Source organism: Xiphophorus maculatus, chromosome 21 (genome assembly GCF_002775205.1).
Source record: "Xiphophorus maculatus strain JP 163 A chromosome 21, X_maculatus-5.0-male, whole genome shotgun sequence".
NCBI lineage: Eukaryota > Metazoa > Chordata > Actinopteri > Cyprinodontiformes > Poeciliidae > Xiphophorus > Xiphophorus maculatus.
This window is the reverse complement of record NC_036463.1, coordinates 10,096,995-10,114,694: the sequence shown is the minus strand read 5'-3', so window position 1 is coordinate 10,114,694 and position 17,700 is coordinate 10,096,995. Positions and strand designations below refer to the sequence as shown.

Genomic DNA, 17,700 nt, shown 5'->3' with positions numbered 1-17,700 from the left:
TGAAGGGCCAAATCTGCTGACACAATGCCAACCAGAATTGCCAGTTCTTCTTGAGTGTTTATTCTGGTCATTTGGTTTTCCTGATGCTGAGAGCACTCGCTTAACCGGGAGGAAATCCAAATGCTGGCGCCAGGCGGACGCCCGTGTTGCAGGCACACATGTTGTCCTCAAGTCTGACGCTCTTCAATGTGCTACCAGCAACCATAGAGGTCTGGGGCTTTATTACTGGCAGTCAATCTGTGGTTGGTGACAGTTTCTTGGTTAACAGCATGCCTTTATATTGCATCGCTCTCTTGCTTTGTTCAAATGATGGACAGAAAAGCAACACTGTGTTCCTATTTTTAATCTGTGATTATTTTTATTATCATTTAAAAACCACTGGGCTATCTTCAGAACGGTTAGATTCTCAAATAATCTCTGTGATCAGTTTTGTTTATAATTATATGATTATATACTGTGATTACATATTGAAATATTTTGCAGTACAGCACCTACTTCATTTCCAAATAGTTTTGGTGTGTGTTCATGTGTGGAAGCTGCAGAGGGATTGAGTCATAGTGGATGTGAGGCACTCTGAGTAACCAGAGGTGATGTAATACTGCTTCTATAGAGGCCTCTCTGTGTGTGTGCCATCTCTACGGTTCTGTTGCACCAGTTTGTGACCCTGCACTCTATTCAGTTTGCTACAATAGGTCATTTATTTTCTGCTCACTTTCAAAGTTCTCAGACGTGGCAGCTTTTTAATAGATCTAAAGAGCTTTGTTGTCGAAAAATAGAAGTGGGAAGATTTTTTTTAGGTTAAACTGGCTCAAAGGCTGCAGCGCTCTATCGTACACAACACGATGTTGCAACAATTGGTCAGTTTCAGTTCTGTTTATGAAAATAAACACATCTCACACACATTCAGCCCTGCTAACACGATTGTAAAAGCTGATTTTCTTGCATTTGTACCTTCAGATCACATGGAACTGGAATTTTGGCTAGAAAAATATTATTAATAGTGAGTAGTGTTTCTGTGTAGGTTAGATGTCTGGAGATTATTGAGAAAGATTAGGTAGGGCTGACTTTTAGCATGACCTGTCACTTTCTCAACTGGTAACTACAAGTTTTATTATTAAAGTCATTGATATCGTAGCAGTCAGGTGATCTGTCATAGAAATAAACATAGAAGAAGCACAATAATAAAATAAATGCTACAGAAATATAGAGGAGGAAGGTTTATGTAATAAATAAAGGATGAAATAACAAAAATTAATTACGGTAAATAAAAATGGTGGTTTTCTATAAGTTTAAAACAAGAGACTTTTGTGGATAACAAATTTTCAGCAACAAGGCAACTGAAAGAGCATTACTTGATTACAAGTTAAATAAAACAACAAATAAGCAGTTGTCTGAGTTCTTATAAAGACCTGTGAAGACACTGATGCAACGTGTGGTTGAGATCTTGGAACATTGGACCTTGAAAATGTTTTTTATGTGATAGAAGGCTGATTTGATAATTATCTTTATGTGTCTCTGGAGATTCTGAGTCCATTGCTACACCCAGATTTCAGGTCTGATCACTAGTTTCTTAGGTCTAAAGATGATGATTGAAGTTTTTATTTTAAAACACATAAAATAAAAATCATAGATAGAATTTAATGGAATCAAATGTTCTGTTTTTCTTTAAAAATACTTTTTTGTGTCTAGATTGACAACAAAAGTGGGACACAGTTGGTCATTTTACTTTGTCCTAATGGCCTTCACAGCGTAACGGGTTACACAGGTTAATGAATGACTTTAAGTCCATAATTTAATCAAAAGATAAGAAAACTGTTTGCGGTGTGGACGTCTTTGTGTGTCTGGTCTACTTTCAAAGTTAGATGAATGGGGAAAAACAACTGCTGGTTATGCCTGGGTTAGTATTTAGACCAGTTGTTGCAGCACCTACCCATCAAACAAAAGCTGCATAAAAACACTGATAGGATGTGTGGGAACATGTGTTATTGTAAGAAAACATTTTTGTTTTAATACAATGCCAAAACATCAGATTATAATGTGGGATATTTTGATTAAAACTAGTATTTCCATAATTGTTTCAAAATAAATTAAGTTTTATTTTGAAAGATAAAGTAAAACTTTCAAAATCCCATTCTCAGTGTATATGTAAAAAAAATAGGAAACTTTGCCGAATAAGCTCCTTGTTATTCCATATTTTATTTTTCCGGGTTCATCTCCTCGCACAGCTGTCACCTTACAGCTGTGTGCGGTGTAGACCGAGAGGTCATGAAGATTTAAGAGAGAAATGTTCAGTTTGTACTCAACCTTGTTTTGTATTGCTCTAACTTGTAGCACTTTTTTGTGCTAAATGTACTCGGAATCATGAAGTTATTCTGCTGAAGAGATTCCTTATTGAAGTGCCAGACTGAGAGCCACAGCTTCAATAGTGATGACTCTGCAGCAGAACCGCTCTGCAGCTAATGCACAATGTGTGAGCTAAGCATTTATGCTGATGGAGTATCTGACTTTGATTACATGCAGTTTTTTTTGGGGGGGGGGTTCAAAGACATCTATTGACTGATGTCTTTAACAAGTCTGCTTAGCTTGAGAGTTAAAATGCCTCTCTGGCCTTCAGTGCACCTGTTATGTTAAATTAATTATTTTACAAAAAATAAATATTCTGAAATTGGGAAAAATGTGGTAACTTCCAGAGTTGCATGGATCTATCAGTAATAAATAATATAAAACCAAAACATATTTACTCATTAATAAAGTTAATGTTATATTATGTACATGGCTGGTGGTACTGCACTGTAGCATTGTTTCTTTCATCTAATAAGGTTTTGAACTTGATTTTTATTTAGAGAATAGAAAGTGAAACACAGGCGTAGTAGCATCACGTTGTGTGTTTTTACTGATGGAAGATCTGGTACACTTTAGAAAATAGATAGGCAACTTGAGTAACAATTACTGTAAAAAAATCAAAGCAACATCTCAAAATATCACCCAGAAGTTAAAGGCTGGAGACTAATGGGTCTTTCAAATGAACATTGATGCTAAGCATGCCACCAGATTAGTCTAAAATTAGCTCAAGGATAGTAAAATCTTTGTTTTAGTGCAAGTGGTCTGCATACCTAGCTCAGTTACACCAGCTCTGTCTGTCGTTATTGTGGCCTTACAATAAACAGGGTATTTACACCATCTGATTTCACCACCTGTGTTTTTTCTTTAGCCATGAGATCCATCATGTCTAAGTATTCCAGCACACACATAAAAATACAAAACCTCTTCGAGTCAGTGATCCTACTGCCAAAGGTCAGCTGTATTTTCTGTCTCGAAGGAAGCTCGTCTCTCTGTGAACAACTTTTGGTTTGGTGGTAAAGTGATGAATTAGTCCGCTATGCCAGCATTACCTCAGCTCTGCTGCTTTCCAGGCAGACACACACACAGACACACACAACCCACATACCACTGCACGCGATAACAAAGCTTTAAATCTGTTTAAAGAGCTAAGTGCTGGCAGTGTTTTTTATGCCTCTGCATAGCTGTGCATTGCAGTGACATAGCAGGTTTCCTTTGCTTACTGATGTCACATCAATCCCAAACATCACATTAAAGGAAAGCAGAAGCTTTTAGGATTTGGTTTATTTCTCTCTTGCAGTAGTTTTACAGCGCAGAAATAAAAGTTTCCGCATCTGCTCTGTTGCTTCCCCAGTATTTTATTTTCAGAAGTATTTTAGCATAATGCCCTGATTACATAGCAGATTACATTACTTCTGTACACTGTGAGAAATGTTCGGATTAAGGATGGTCTCCGATTTCAAAATGTAAAAAACTGAATGATGACTATTTTATGCCCAGACATTTCAGATTATTTATGGGGTATTTTTGACGATAATTTCTTGTGTTTCCTCTAACAGAAAGAGATTCAGGCCATGAGCCAGTGCCACCACCCCAACATTGTGTCTTACTACACATCCTTTGTTGTGAAGGATGAACTGTGGCTGGTTATGAAACTGCTCAGTGGGGGTAAGTGAACATCATATTTCATCTCATATCTGCCAAATAAAAGTCCTTGCTACTCCAAATAGGGTGCCTGCATTATAAAAAATATTTAAATAATCTAAATATAACAAAAAAAAGAGGATGAGGATGGTTCACTTTGTCTTCCTGGTTTTAATGTGATGATTCTTTTAGATGTCGTTCTCGTGACGATAGGGTGCCAGCCGGAGGAACGGGTTGACTTGCTGCCTGTGATTTAACTGTTATTACAGGAAATGTGACGACACACGTTTTCATTGTGTTCCCTATGAGCTGCAGCTCTCTGTGGTCTTTAACTTGTTTCAGAGCTAATGACAGTGCAGAGGTAATAACAGCCCACATGGCAACCATGTGGCAGTGCTGCAATTACCAAGTAAAAGGAGCATGAAGAGGAGGCCCCTGTAAGGAAGAGATCATCAAAATCAGACGGTTCCATCTATTTGCATCATTTAGTTCTGTTTTTATTTATTAAATTTAAAACATATGAGTGATATGACTCTAGTTGGGATTTTCCATTAGTTATGAAGCATTTTTTCCCCCAAACTTGTGTTTGTCAGAAATGCAAATTTTTTCTGATTTTCATTGATAACGGTCTCTTGCATGAGTATTCATGCTGTGCCCCTTTTATTTTTTACACATTTTCTCATGTTACAAACACAAACTTAAGTGTAAATTATCTGTGTTTTATGTGATAGATCAAGACAAAGTAGCGTATAATGAAGCAGGACTAAATTGAGACATCCTTTAAGACTTTGTAATTACTAAAAGTCTGAACGTGAATACAAAATGAATGCCAAATTTTATTTGAAAAAAGATGAATGTTCATTTCCTCCTGCTTATGCACTTCTTTGGTTTGGTCTGCCACACAAACTCCAAACAAAACACGTGTGGTTGTACCGCTGAAGTATGAAAACTGTTGCTGACATTCTCAGCCCCTCCCTGCGTTAGCTTTGTCCCACTCTAACGGCTCATGCCCAGGTGGCGCACCAGGCTTACTTGCATACAAGCCCCTTGGCAGGCGCTCCGCAGCTGGGCTCAGGGCGCCGTGCCCACCAAGCGACGCTTGAGCCGATAGCCAGCATCACAGCAGGAGCAGACGCAACCTAAGATGGCCTCGTTCCCTCTTATCCCCGTTAAACCGAAGCTCTTGATGTTGAGCTTTGTTCAGTGAAGTAATTAAATGATAGCCGTGGCGACATCTGCCATGGAAACGGACCACATTGAGGTTGAGTTTCTAGAGCATCACTCCACAGGGTAGAGCATACCAGACTAGAGGGAGAACAGCCCCTGCCTGATTGTCCACTCTCCAACCCCATCCCGGCTTCTGTCTTTTGCTTTTTCTTTTTTTTTTTTTTGAAAAACAGCTCAACGGTTAGCCAGACATTGCCCAGACTTTTTTTAATATTGACAATGGCAGAAAGGAGCATTCCTTCAGGTCTGATTCACGATTTTAAAAAAGTAAAAAAAAAGAGTTGAACCGCATTTAGATTAGTTCAGCAATAGCTTTGATTTTTGGACAGATGAGTACAAGTTGAGACTCATCAAAATACATCATATTGCCTCAAGACTTGCAGTTTCTTAGAGCAAATGCTGCCTACTTCACTCTTCTTCATCAAAAAATAAAAAATGTAGTCTGTTTTTTTTTTTTGCCCAGTTATATTTTCTTTTCTTTTTTACTTTTTCCTGTCGGCATGTGGTGCCAAATTTTGCTCAAATTTCAGTCATCTCTGCTGGAGAGAATTTTTTATGTTTTTTTACTTTACTTGCTAATCTTTTGAACTGGCATTGTAGGAAATGTTGATCCTGAACAGACTGAGTAAATCTGTGGGCTGAAACTAACATACTATTCACTCAAATCAGTCAGCACTACCTGGACTGACCTGCTCTCTGAACAACTCATTCAAGTCAAAACCTGCAGAGCTGAATTTTGAAATAGGCGCACAAAGGCTTTTCAGGAAATTCCTGTTGTGAATGTGACACGTAAACAATAGTTTCATCAGAAGGCTCCATAGCCTTCCACTGTGTGAGTTCACATCTGAGATGTAGTCACTGAATCACCCAAAGAGACTGATTATGAGTCATTGTAGGCAAATGCATGTATTTCCTGGAGATCACAGGCAGTTGCTCTTGACCTACTACCTTCTTTTTCAGATATCACTCACAGGATGCCTGTTTGGAAGAATTTCAATGAAAACATATGATCCTCAGCTATTTAAAAAATTCTGACTGGTGGCTTTCATGCCAACATGTCACTCAGTGCTGTAAGAGTAACTGTAAAGCTCTGGTTGTTTATTTAGTGAGAATGTGCTGGTAATCAGAATAATGTTAAGACATATCTGTGGTTTATTCAGGCTGTGAAATGGTGGGAGAGAGCAAGACTTTCCATAGATAACAGGAAGACGGAAAACAGTGTGTGGGTGTTTTTCTGACCTTTTGAGCTTTAGATGTCTGTCATGTAACACAGATGAATTTGAAAATGTCAAGAATTATCAACATTCTCTTGTCAGCACACTGCTGTTTTTGCAATGCTGGCATTGTGCCAATGGCAAATAAAGGGTGCTAAAAACTGTTCAGACAATGGCTGCTTTTTCGACCGCAATGATGCTGCCTTTGATCCTACTGTAAATTACTAATAAACACTTGGGACATGAAGCTTAGGAACAAATATTTTAGTGTTCTTCTTTTGTGTAAAATTATAATTGGCAGGTCAAAGGTTCACAAAACTGGAAGAGCTGAAAAGACCTTGAATCGTCCAAACAATTTTGTTCTTGTATATGTTCTCTTAAGGTTATGCAATCAATACTCAAAATAGGCACACTGTCTATGGTGCGCACTGCACATTTTAGTGATATTTTTGCAAATAATAGATTTAATGCTAATATTCTAAATTGCATAGACATAAATAACAAGACAAATATATTCCTCCTGGAAGTGTGCCACAGTTTAACACTGCTTTTGCTCCATTTTCATTTCTAGATCTTCAACTCGATATGCTGATTTTTAGAACTAAACTGTTGCACTTTTTAATGGCTCTTTTAAAAGAGGAACTATAAAAAGTCAAACTCAGTTTTGATAAAGTATTCAACATGCTTAGGCTTTGTCCTCACTGCAAAGAGTGGCTTTTAGTGGTGCACATCATAAAGCAGAAACTCAACGCTGTAAGCTGTTTTATAACCACAGAAACTGAATGTGATCTTGCTGTCTTCTCAATACATTCCTCCTGAAGTGATCTCAAAAGTTAATTTTCCACTTTTAGAGGATGGCAAATAGAATTAGCCTTTTTCTTTTATTGGTTGTTGCCATTCATCTCCTGGTTTTCAGACTGAATATAGATGCTAAGCTAATGAAACTAATCTTTGCATTCTCCTGCATTACATTGGTCTCACCCCCTCAAAAAATGATGCAACTTCACCAGAGGCTTCCTTCAGTCTGAGCCCACAATGATATTTTTACACCCTCCACGCCTTGCTGCAGTTCCTCCAATGCCCCACCCTCACTTTCCTCCTACAGCTTCACTTGGCATTCCACAAAGGCCTTTAGCACAGTTGGCACCAGGTTTCATGTCCTTCATCTACTTCCTCATCCTCTCCTCAGCCCCCCATTCTCCCTTTGTTTCACAGCTGCCACTCTGTTTAAAGGAACAGCTAGGAGGCGATGTTTCCGAATGAAGCTTGAAGTTCTGCCCAGTTGGAGTTTGTTTAAAATTCAAAGAAACCAAAATATTTGCCTAATCCGCCATGTAACTGAAACTATGATTTGACATTTTCCAGAGTATTTGCATGCTCTTTGCTGCTCTGCCCTGTCAGGACTTAATTTGCTTGCTGTGATTTATATAAACTCTTCCTCAAGGTTTTCGAAAGGCAGCTTTCAAATTAGGCTTGCGGGTGTCTTGCCTTTCCCATGGTGAATGAACCGTTCCACTGTTAACCCGTCAGTACGTGTCAGCTCGCTGAAACAACCTAATGAGGCATGAGGAGTTCGATCAGATGAGTTTAATTTGAAGCGGGCTGACAAGGCTGGCATTTAGTGAGACTCCAAAGCCTACGTCATGCTGCGCATGCTTCTACCACTGTAAAGGGGACTTCGCTGTTTACAGACGGTAGAAAAAGTGTTTCGCCTGCAGAATGGCTCCTTGTTTACAGTGCCTTGTAAAAGTATAACTTTTTTTCACATTATGTCCCATCAGAGTGAAAAGCCTTCATTCACTCCCTCCAGGATGTTGCAGTGTTTTTTGTGATTGTTGTCGGCTAAAATACTACCCCAATTTTGTGACACTCTTTTGAAAGGTTGCAGTCAAATTTGTACATTCTTAAGCTTCATATTTGCCATTACTTCGTCTTACAAAACAGTTGAAATTGCTGCCCTTAACTATCCTGAATAAAGACATGATTGTAATTAATAATTAATATTTAAAATGCAAGTAACATTCAAGTACCTTCTTGAAAAAGCACACTTAATGCAATTAAAATCATGTCCAGAGGAGTTGTCAAAGTGCAAAAGATCTTCAAATGTTTTTTTGCAAAAAATAATAACAATAATGTTGATTTATTTGTTTTTCTTGCCACACCTAGAATTATACAAAAAGGCCAAAATGTGAAGTTTACATTTCTTGTCTCATCTTGTCTCATTTTCCACTGCTGCTGTTGCTTTGCCCCTACGTTTTCTTCCACAACGGAAGAAATATGTGGAGTACATGACTAGACACCATTCTCGGAGTAGTTTAAATACCTTGGCACCATGTTCAGGAGTGATTGTTGGATTGAGTTGGAGATTGACCAACAGATTGGAGATTTTGTGCAGTAATGCTGGTGCTACTCAGATCTGTTGTGATTAAGACAGAGATGCCACAAAGCAAAGCTTTACATTTACCTGTCTATCTACATTTCAACTCTTACTTGCGGTCAGGAGATATCAGCCATGCCTGAAAGTATGAGATTTTTCAAACATTGTTAAACATCTATACTTTTCCTTCTACATTCATCACTTTGGTTTCTCTGATTAAATTTTTTTTTTACCAAAATAGACAGAAGATTATAGTAACACAAGTTCATGAGGTGTGAATATGTCTGCAGGCTACTGTAGCATTTCCTCAGCCTCTCCTTGTCTCTGGCTCAATGAATGCCAAATCATGAAGAATTCATTAAACTCCCCTCTAGTTTCTCTTGTTTAGTTTGTGGCTCTGCAGTGACACTATCTAGTCTCAGGTGTCCTGGCATTATGATGCTGTAAGTGCTAAATTCTGTGCTGAAGGTCAGGACATCCTAAAATATTTAAACAAAATTAAAATCTTCAAACTCTGAGCCAGAAATAGTTGGTTTTAAAAAAAAAACACAGCAAATTTGATCCTAGAGTGTTGTCACCTCTGGCTCATTTCCAGGTGGTGTTTATCTGTTCTGCAGACAAACACCAGGCTGACAAACGAGGCAGCAGTCAGTGTGATGTTTATGCCGTTGTCTCAATGCAGCACAATAAAGCTTGTCAGGCAGTTCACATTCATTTCAATTTCTCTGCTTTGTCTCTGTTCACCAGTGTTGCACAGTTTTCTGCAAATAGTGGACCTCTCATCAGAGGCTTCCCGTTTGTTTGCTCGGAAAGGTGCACAAAGGAAATGGCAAACTGACTTTTCAGTGGGAGTTTTCCTTTGTGAAGCTGGAGCCAGGGTGGGGGAGACATGACGACAGGTTTAGTCAGCAGAGCACCCCCCACCTCCGACTCTGCATTCAATGAAGACAAAGACATCAGTTCAATTTGTAAACACAAATCTTAACCCAGAATTTAATTCTTTCATTCATGAATTCATTCATTACTTTTAATCTGAGTCTTGTAGATGGATTTTAAATATTATTTTCAGGAAACTTGAAAGTGTCTATTACACGGTTCACACCGGTGTTTGAAATCCTCTAATACTTTTAATTTGAATCATGTGTTTTCAAGGTTTGGAAAGTGCTCGATTTCTCTATAAAGTCCTTGCACGTGCTTGATATTCAAACGGGGCAGTTTTTGCATATAGCGCAATGTGACACTTAAATTTGCAAAATGTTGATCAGTTGAAACCAGATATTTTCTAAGCAGGTCGGTTGAGCAGCAGTGTCGTCGCCACAAAAGTCTCCAAAAAAACACAGAAAGAGACTCGCTAGGTTTATCAATTGTTGTTCTTTTGAAAAAAATAAAATTGCTAGAGGAGTGTGAAAAATTAAGAGGATAAGTAGACAGCGCTTCCCACACTTGTCCATGTCTCTTGGCTCTGCCCACTTTGGTAGAATTTTTCAAAATTTGCCAGGGGCAGGTTTTAGCTTTCAGAGCGGGTTTAGTTGATCTTGAACCTAGCACTTAATAAAATGCGTGGTTCTAAAATATCAAATAGTTGTGCTCTTTTTGTTTATTTCTTACAACCAAAGAAAATGGCATGATTCTGTTTACAGTTAACAGAATCCAATTCATTTTTTTGGAATGATGGGATAAAAAATCTTGTTGTTCTAAAATGTAATTTACATTTATTTTTAAATAATTGTACATCCTAACTAAACTTAACTAAAGATCCAAAATAATAAATCTAACATGATTCTTTCCACACTGAGGTGTTAGTTTTGTTTTTTGTTTTTTTTCCCCCACAGTCACATCTGTGCAGTTTCTGTGCAAGTCTTTTTATGTTTTTGTCTTGTCTGTTAACCAGGCTCAGTGCTGGACGTGATCAAGCACATCATCTCACGTGGCGAGCACAAGAACGGTGTCCTGGACGAGGCCAGCATAGCTACAGTGTTGAAAGATGTGCTGGAGGGATTGGAGTACTTACACAAGAACGGCCAGATCCACAGGTAGGCCCACTCCGGCACTGGTGCCACGATAAACGTGACACAGCGGCCTTTTGGCATTTATTTCTGTGTTTTATTGGACTTCACTTGAGGGGCTTTCAAGGAAAGTAATTTGTTCAACTAAACAATACTTTGCTATCCATCCATCTATTCTTTCATCCTATTGAAGAAGTATTGCTGTCATCCATCATCATCTGTCCATGAACCTGTCGCTTATTTTATTTTTGAGGTGCATTTATCTGTTTACACATAGGACCGCAGGCTGTAATTTCTGTGTAGATTAGTATTGAAATCAAACATGAAGAAGGCATAGGAATGCTGTTTATGGACTATCTGCTGTTTCTGTATCTGTCTTTGCATTTTGCTGCATCTCATTATTACAAAGCACACAAAATGTCGATCAGTTGAAACCAGATATTTTCTAAGCAGGTCGGCTGAGCTGCAGTGTCGTCGCCATAAAAGTCGATGACACTGCGACGTTTATGTTGTACATTTAATATACATGTATATTAAATGTATGCATTTAACACACCAGTTAAATGTATACTCTTGAGACTTTATGACGGTTTTGCAGTATCATCATAAAGACAACATTTACTCATCCTGTTAATATAAATATTTTAATTAAAATGCATTTTTTTAAAGCAATTAAAAACACTTATTAAAGATGTTTACAGTAATATGTTTTTGTGAGGTTTGAGTTAATTATGGATAGGGTTAATTCAAAATTAATTAGTTGACTGAAAAAAATGCATTTATACTTTGTTAAATAAAGTAGGCTCAGTGCCTACATTTTCCCCATGAAATAAAGCAAAAATTAATATAAAAAATGTTTTTTAATGGGAAGCTTATTTTGTCAATTAAAGTTTTATTTTCTGCAAGATTTATTTCATTTAGAAATCATTTGAATACATAAACATGAAATAAAGTATCACATTTTTCAAGAGTTAAAGTTATTTAACAAGATTTAACAAAATAAAAAAATATATGAAATAGATGCATAAATTGTGAAATAAATAAAGGTAAGCTATGAATGACAAAAAAAGCTTCCTCTTAATTTTTTTTTTCCAATATTTATTTTGTTTTCATTTCATGGAAACATACATTTCTTATTTGCCTGTTTGACCTGCTGCCTCAGGGAGGCACTACAGGTGCATCAAAACAAAAACAAAAAAAACAGCTTCTTCCCAAAAGCAATTAACACCCTTAGCACTCATATGCGCTAATTATATAGTGGTTGTATATGTATGAAAATGTTACTGATTTAATATTATGAATAATGGTACACCCTATTTATGTTTACATTGTCTGCACTATTGGAGCTGACCTTAATCTCATTGTACATCTGTTCAGTGACAAACAGTAAATTCCAAATTCTGTTTATTTTATGTTGTTAACAGTATTTATTTATTTATTTATTTTATTTTATTTTGAATGAAACAGCTCTGCAAAGTGTCTCATTGCTATTAGGAACAACTGAAAGCAGTAAGTTATATCTGCCAGAACAAACAAAGTTAGTTTTTATATCACTTCGATTAACGAGTAAATCTACAGTCAGTGTCTGACAGGGTGAGGATTGAAGAGGTGTTGAAATAATTTTATTAATGATGCAAAGTTTGGAAGTTGTGACTCATATATTTTGTTTAAAATGTTGTATCTGTGCTGGTTTCATTGATTGTCTGTGAAATACAAGAACAGACCAAGCAATTTCAAGCTGAACATTTGCTGCATAATTATTAGAATTAAGCAAAGTGACTCTGTTGGCTTCGGAAGAAACAGGTGGCTGAGAGAGTGGTGAATTATGAGTCACACAGATGCGTCTCTAAAACTGATGCTTTATGAAGTTCTGTCAGAGGGACATTATGAAGTGCCCTTGATTTAAAACTAATTGCTATTAATCATTCTTAATTTCCAGGAATAGTAGGCAATTTGCCTAACTTGAATGATTCCCTTTAATGATTTATTCAAACTACTTCAGAAAAGTTTCTTGTCCACATACCTATTGTTTCTGAAATATTTTTTCAAGCAATTCAAAGTAACAATATGAAATGTACTAACTAGGAGGTTAGAAATGCCCGCTCTCCTTTATGACGATGTAAGGAATATCGGTGTCTGCAGAATTTAAATTAGAAGGAAAACTGAAGAGAAGATTCTCTGCAGGGTGCTTCTGCCTCTGGGTGAATGGCTTACCAAATCTGTGGCAATAAGCTTACATTGGGAACCAAATGAAATAAATAAAAAAGGCCAAATGAAAACATTATTGCTCCCCTTTTTTTAAAAATAATAAATTAGGGAAATGTCAAAAGATCATGTCTTCACCAGAGCACTTTATCCCCAGGCTCTTACATGTAGCTCTGATTCATGAGAAAGAAAAGTAGAGGTTGTCCCACAGAACTGAAAATAATTTACATTCCTGCCAAGGAGGGGCCTGTGTTAGTTAAATATGTTCCTGAGTATTTAATTTCATATGGCGATGGTGCCTCGGCATAGGGATGAGGAAGAGCTCAGGAACTGAGGTTCCACGGCAACAAGGAGACGGGAGACAATGTCACATGACTTGCTCCATCCGGCACTGGTCAGCCGGAAAGCAATTAGAGCCTGACCGCCTCAGCTGGAGGTATTTACCACAAGGCGGTGAAGGGTTTCACCTCCTCATTCTCAGCAGCTTGGAAAGTCATTACTGGGGGGGCCGAAATGTTGACAGCAGGTGGACGATATGTTACATGTATGAGAGCAAGAGCAGATTATTTCAGTTAAATTGGAGAAAATCAGCTTCCACGCCTCAACATTCTGTCATGTTACATCCACAAACTCCAGTGTAGTTTGGGTAATTTTTATGTAATAACAACACAAGGTAGCGCATAATTGTGAAGCAGAAAAAGAATGATGCAAGGCTTTGTCATAAAATACAAAAGAAGTGTTGCATACATTGTAAGCAGCTTGAAATGTTTTAATAATCTTTAGTGAAATAGAACAGTTGTTTTTAGGAGTCACCAGGAAGTTTGCAGTTTTATTTCACTTATAAATTCATTGTTTCTATGAAGGCTTTAGAGGTTTGATAACGAATATAAGAGAGGAAAAAACCCAACATAAACATTATGGAACAAAGCAGGCAAGTTCTGGGGAGACTGTTGTGGAGAAGTTGAAAGCAGAGTTGGGTTATAAAACAATATCCCAAGCTATGAAGATCCTATAGAATTCTGTTCCATCCATCATCTGAAGCTGGAACTGGTGTGTGACCCTATTGCAAACCTACCAACAATTAGCTGTCCACCTAAACTCACATACAGGGTAACAAGATGATTATTCAAAGATACGGCTTAGTGACGCAAGGTAACTCTGGAGGAGCTACAGAGACCAACAGGCCAGGTTGACATGACAACTTATTAGTCCTGCACCCTCAAACTCAATCTTGATAGAAGAGTGACAGGGAAATGAAGGTCAACAAGTTAACTTTTCCTCTCATCTGATCAGAGTAGCTGTTTGAATGTTTGTTTCCGTTTTTATGGTTTGTAATAAACTGTAAAAGAGTAAGCATTTGTTTCAACAACCCTAAACATATAGCCAGAATTTTTAGGGTGACTGTGCACAGGAATAGCACACTCATGCATTAGAATGGTTCAATCAAAGTGCAGACCTAAATTCAATTAAAAGTCTTTAGCAAGACTTAAACATTAATTTTCTGCATGCAATGCTATTAGTGAGTTAAGACATTTGTGAAAGAGGAACTGGCATGAATTTCAATCTCTTGGATGTGCAAAGTTTGTACGGGCACACCCTGAATTAAAAAAAAAAAATCCAGAAAACCATTAATCATTTTCCTCTTCCTTCACAGTTATGCAAGACTTTGTATTGAGCTATCACACAAAAATTATGTTTTAATTGCTGTCGCTGTAATGTGCCAAAAGTGTAAAGAGTATGAATATCTGTATTGTGCCTGAAAGATATTTGAACAGCAAATTACTGATATTCATTGTCTGTCAGAAGAGATGCTTTAGATGAATCTGTGTTTACATTGAATAGAGTACAGGAAAGAAATCCAGCAGTGTGAAAAGATCTATCAAAATGTAGTTCCAGAGGAAAGATCATTTTACGGCCATAGGGGTATTCTTAAACAGGGGTGAGGATGGAAAAGGTTATTTTATGCCCATATATGGCCCACAAAACATCCAATAAAGCCCCTTTTACAGCCCTGTTAGGAACACGGTGAGCCAGGCACTAGGATGTAATGTCTTAGGAGGTGACCTGTTGGTGCTGCAAGGTGCACGGCTGCCAGATGAGAATGATAAATCTCCCTGACAGTTTCATACCACGGCTGTTCCCACCTGGCCGCTAGCTGGCTAATATTTCACTATGTCATACCTTTATGAGAGCACCACTCATGTGCTGTTCAGTTTTCACCTTCTCAATTCAGGCCAAATGTAAGGACTTAGGCTTAATTTGGATCAACACATTAAAATCAATGCCATCCAGCAACTGCTGTTGGAATAACTCAGGGCTGTAAGATTGTTTTTAAACCCATCTGCTCCAGCTTTTCTTTGAACTTACATGGTGCATTGTGTCAGCACCTCCTCCTCCTCCATCCTCCTTTTCCTCTTCTGTGAATGTTAATGACTGTACAGAGTCTGCACTCTTCAGCCTTTCTCTGAGCATTATGATCTGCTGCAGTGAACCATGGGTGCCATGGATTTTAAATGAGTGCACCAAGATTGGATTGATCACTCTTCATAAATTATGTTTTTTCACCTACTGTAGCATGGAGTAATAAAGCTTGAATGCACATTAAAGTAACGGTTTGTATCTGCAGCATTCCTTTTCAATGAATTTTAACAAGCTAAGAAGAAGCAATTCACCATTACAGAAAGGAGACTTGTCAAATAAAGATGTCAGTAAAATGTTAAAAAAAAGCATACCCAGCTTAGAAAACTTTTTGTAGTCAATAAATCAGGACAGGACATAACTTCACACAATGTGTCTGAGCAATATGTGGTGTTGTGACAACTGTTGTTTGCTGGTCTCACCTTGTTCTGGCCAGGAATACCACAAGCAGCTCATCCCTCCCTAAATACATATAATCTATAAGGAGGCAAATACTTTTCATGGCACTCTACATCATGACGTTTTGCACTTTTTCAAGCTACTCCAACATTAGCTACAGTAATGAACCCAAGTATTTTTCTCGTCTGTCATAATCCATCATTTGTATTTGCATTGATACACTACCATGTTACTCTTCACTTAACCTCTAGGGCTGTTTTAGCATCGGATAATTTATGTCTTGCTCTACATGATGTGTTCAATTACCATACATTTGCTCTTAAGATGATGTTAATTATACAGCCTCAACAACATTCTCAATATCATACCAGGGTCACTCAATGACACTGCATTGGAATTAATCCATTTTACATCAGTTTTTGTTGACATATAGGTTTTAAAATGCAAATGTGTGAACTTGGATCTTGAATTACATGCAGATCAAGATAAACTCAACCCATCAAGTAAATTGTAGGCTTCCTCCAGCTAATGAATGAATGACTGACTTTAAAACTACATACAAAAGCTCAGCATCCAAAGTAGATGGAGAAATTGACTTTTTTTTTTATTGCAGATTTGCTTTCAGCAAACAAAATTTACTGCTTAATGCAACGATGTACAAACCTTTTTTTCAAGATGAATGTATTCATAGGCCATGATTTTTATTTGTTTTCTAAGAAAAAAATATTTTGTACTAACCATGCATTAATTTGTTCCTGCTTTGACAATAGACAATTTGAAAGAAAAGTCATGTTCTCTCTCTCTCGCATCCTAAGTGAGCCCCATAAATGTCTCAACATGTTGTGGAAAATAATCTCCTTATAAATAATGCCTCACTGATGCTGAAAAAAAGATACGTTTGAGTTTGTTATTTTTTTTCTTCCTTCACTAACAAATTCGACACAGAAGAGTGTTCCCTTCACATGTAGCGCTTAGGTATGGTGATTTCATTGTTTGGAAAAAGACAACATTCTCTATGTTTCTAATCTGTGAAAGTTGTTATTGTTTTTAAATGTCAGTTTTTAGATTTCATTTTTTTCCATTATTTTAATTTTTGTTAAGTACTCACTTGACAAAACCATGCAAACCATGCCTTTAAACCAGGATGTTTCCTCTGGAGTCATTGTTTGAGGCAGTGTCCTAAATGACCTATTTTTACTTGTTACTGAGGCCCAAATATGCTCGTATCCAGAAAGTGCAAAAATCTGGAAGATAATGCAACCTGGTATCACCCAGCTGCAAAGTGACTGACACACTACAAATATTTTGAGCTCAGATGTCTATTGCACAGCTCCATCTGTGGTTTTACAAGCTACTTGCACTGAATATCTTGTCTTCTCATTTCGTTCATCCATATCCCCTTTCTTCTGAATCATCACCACCATCATGACAGCTGTGTAATTAAAGTTGTCTAGACATAAATGCTCATCAACGTTGCATCACACGTAGGAAATAATCAGTTTTTTTCTGTTTTTAATTTATTTTTCTTTTTTTTTTTTTACATAAACTAGATCCCTGAGGGCAACTATCTACATAAAGCATTGTAGCATTCCCTGTCTGCCTGTTCCTTAACATGGGAATTACCATTTTTTTGCTTTTAGGAACATTAGCTGCCTTCATCCCAGTGGTGTTTGCCACTCCCTGCTGTTGTCGCTTACACACGTGTTGGTTGTGTGCTAATTTATTGAAGCCCTTCTTAGTGAAAGTAGCCTCTTCACTCAAGCATACAGCAGCCTTTAAACTGGGATCTGAGCTCTTTGTGAATATCTCTTCAGTAAATAATGTCCCATTGGTAGCTTTTATGTGGAGATTACCTTTAATCTTCCTTTGT

General features: G+C 37.4%; 1 protein-coding gene across 1 annotated transcript in view; it reads left to right on the top strand.

The window, feature by feature from the left end:
* The window catches only part of oxsr1 (oxidative stress responsive 1), a 41,898-nt gene that overhangs the window by 12,261 nt on the left and 11,937 nt on the right, over positions 1–17,700 (top strand). The window contains exons 3-4 of the mRNA XM_005797822.3: positions 3,900–4,008; positions 10,694–10,835. Of these exons, the coding sequence (XP_005797879.1) occupies positions 3,900–4,008; positions 10,694–10,835 (251 nt within the window). The remainder of the gene's footprint in view (positions 1–3,899; positions 4,009–10,693; positions 10,836–17,700) is intronic.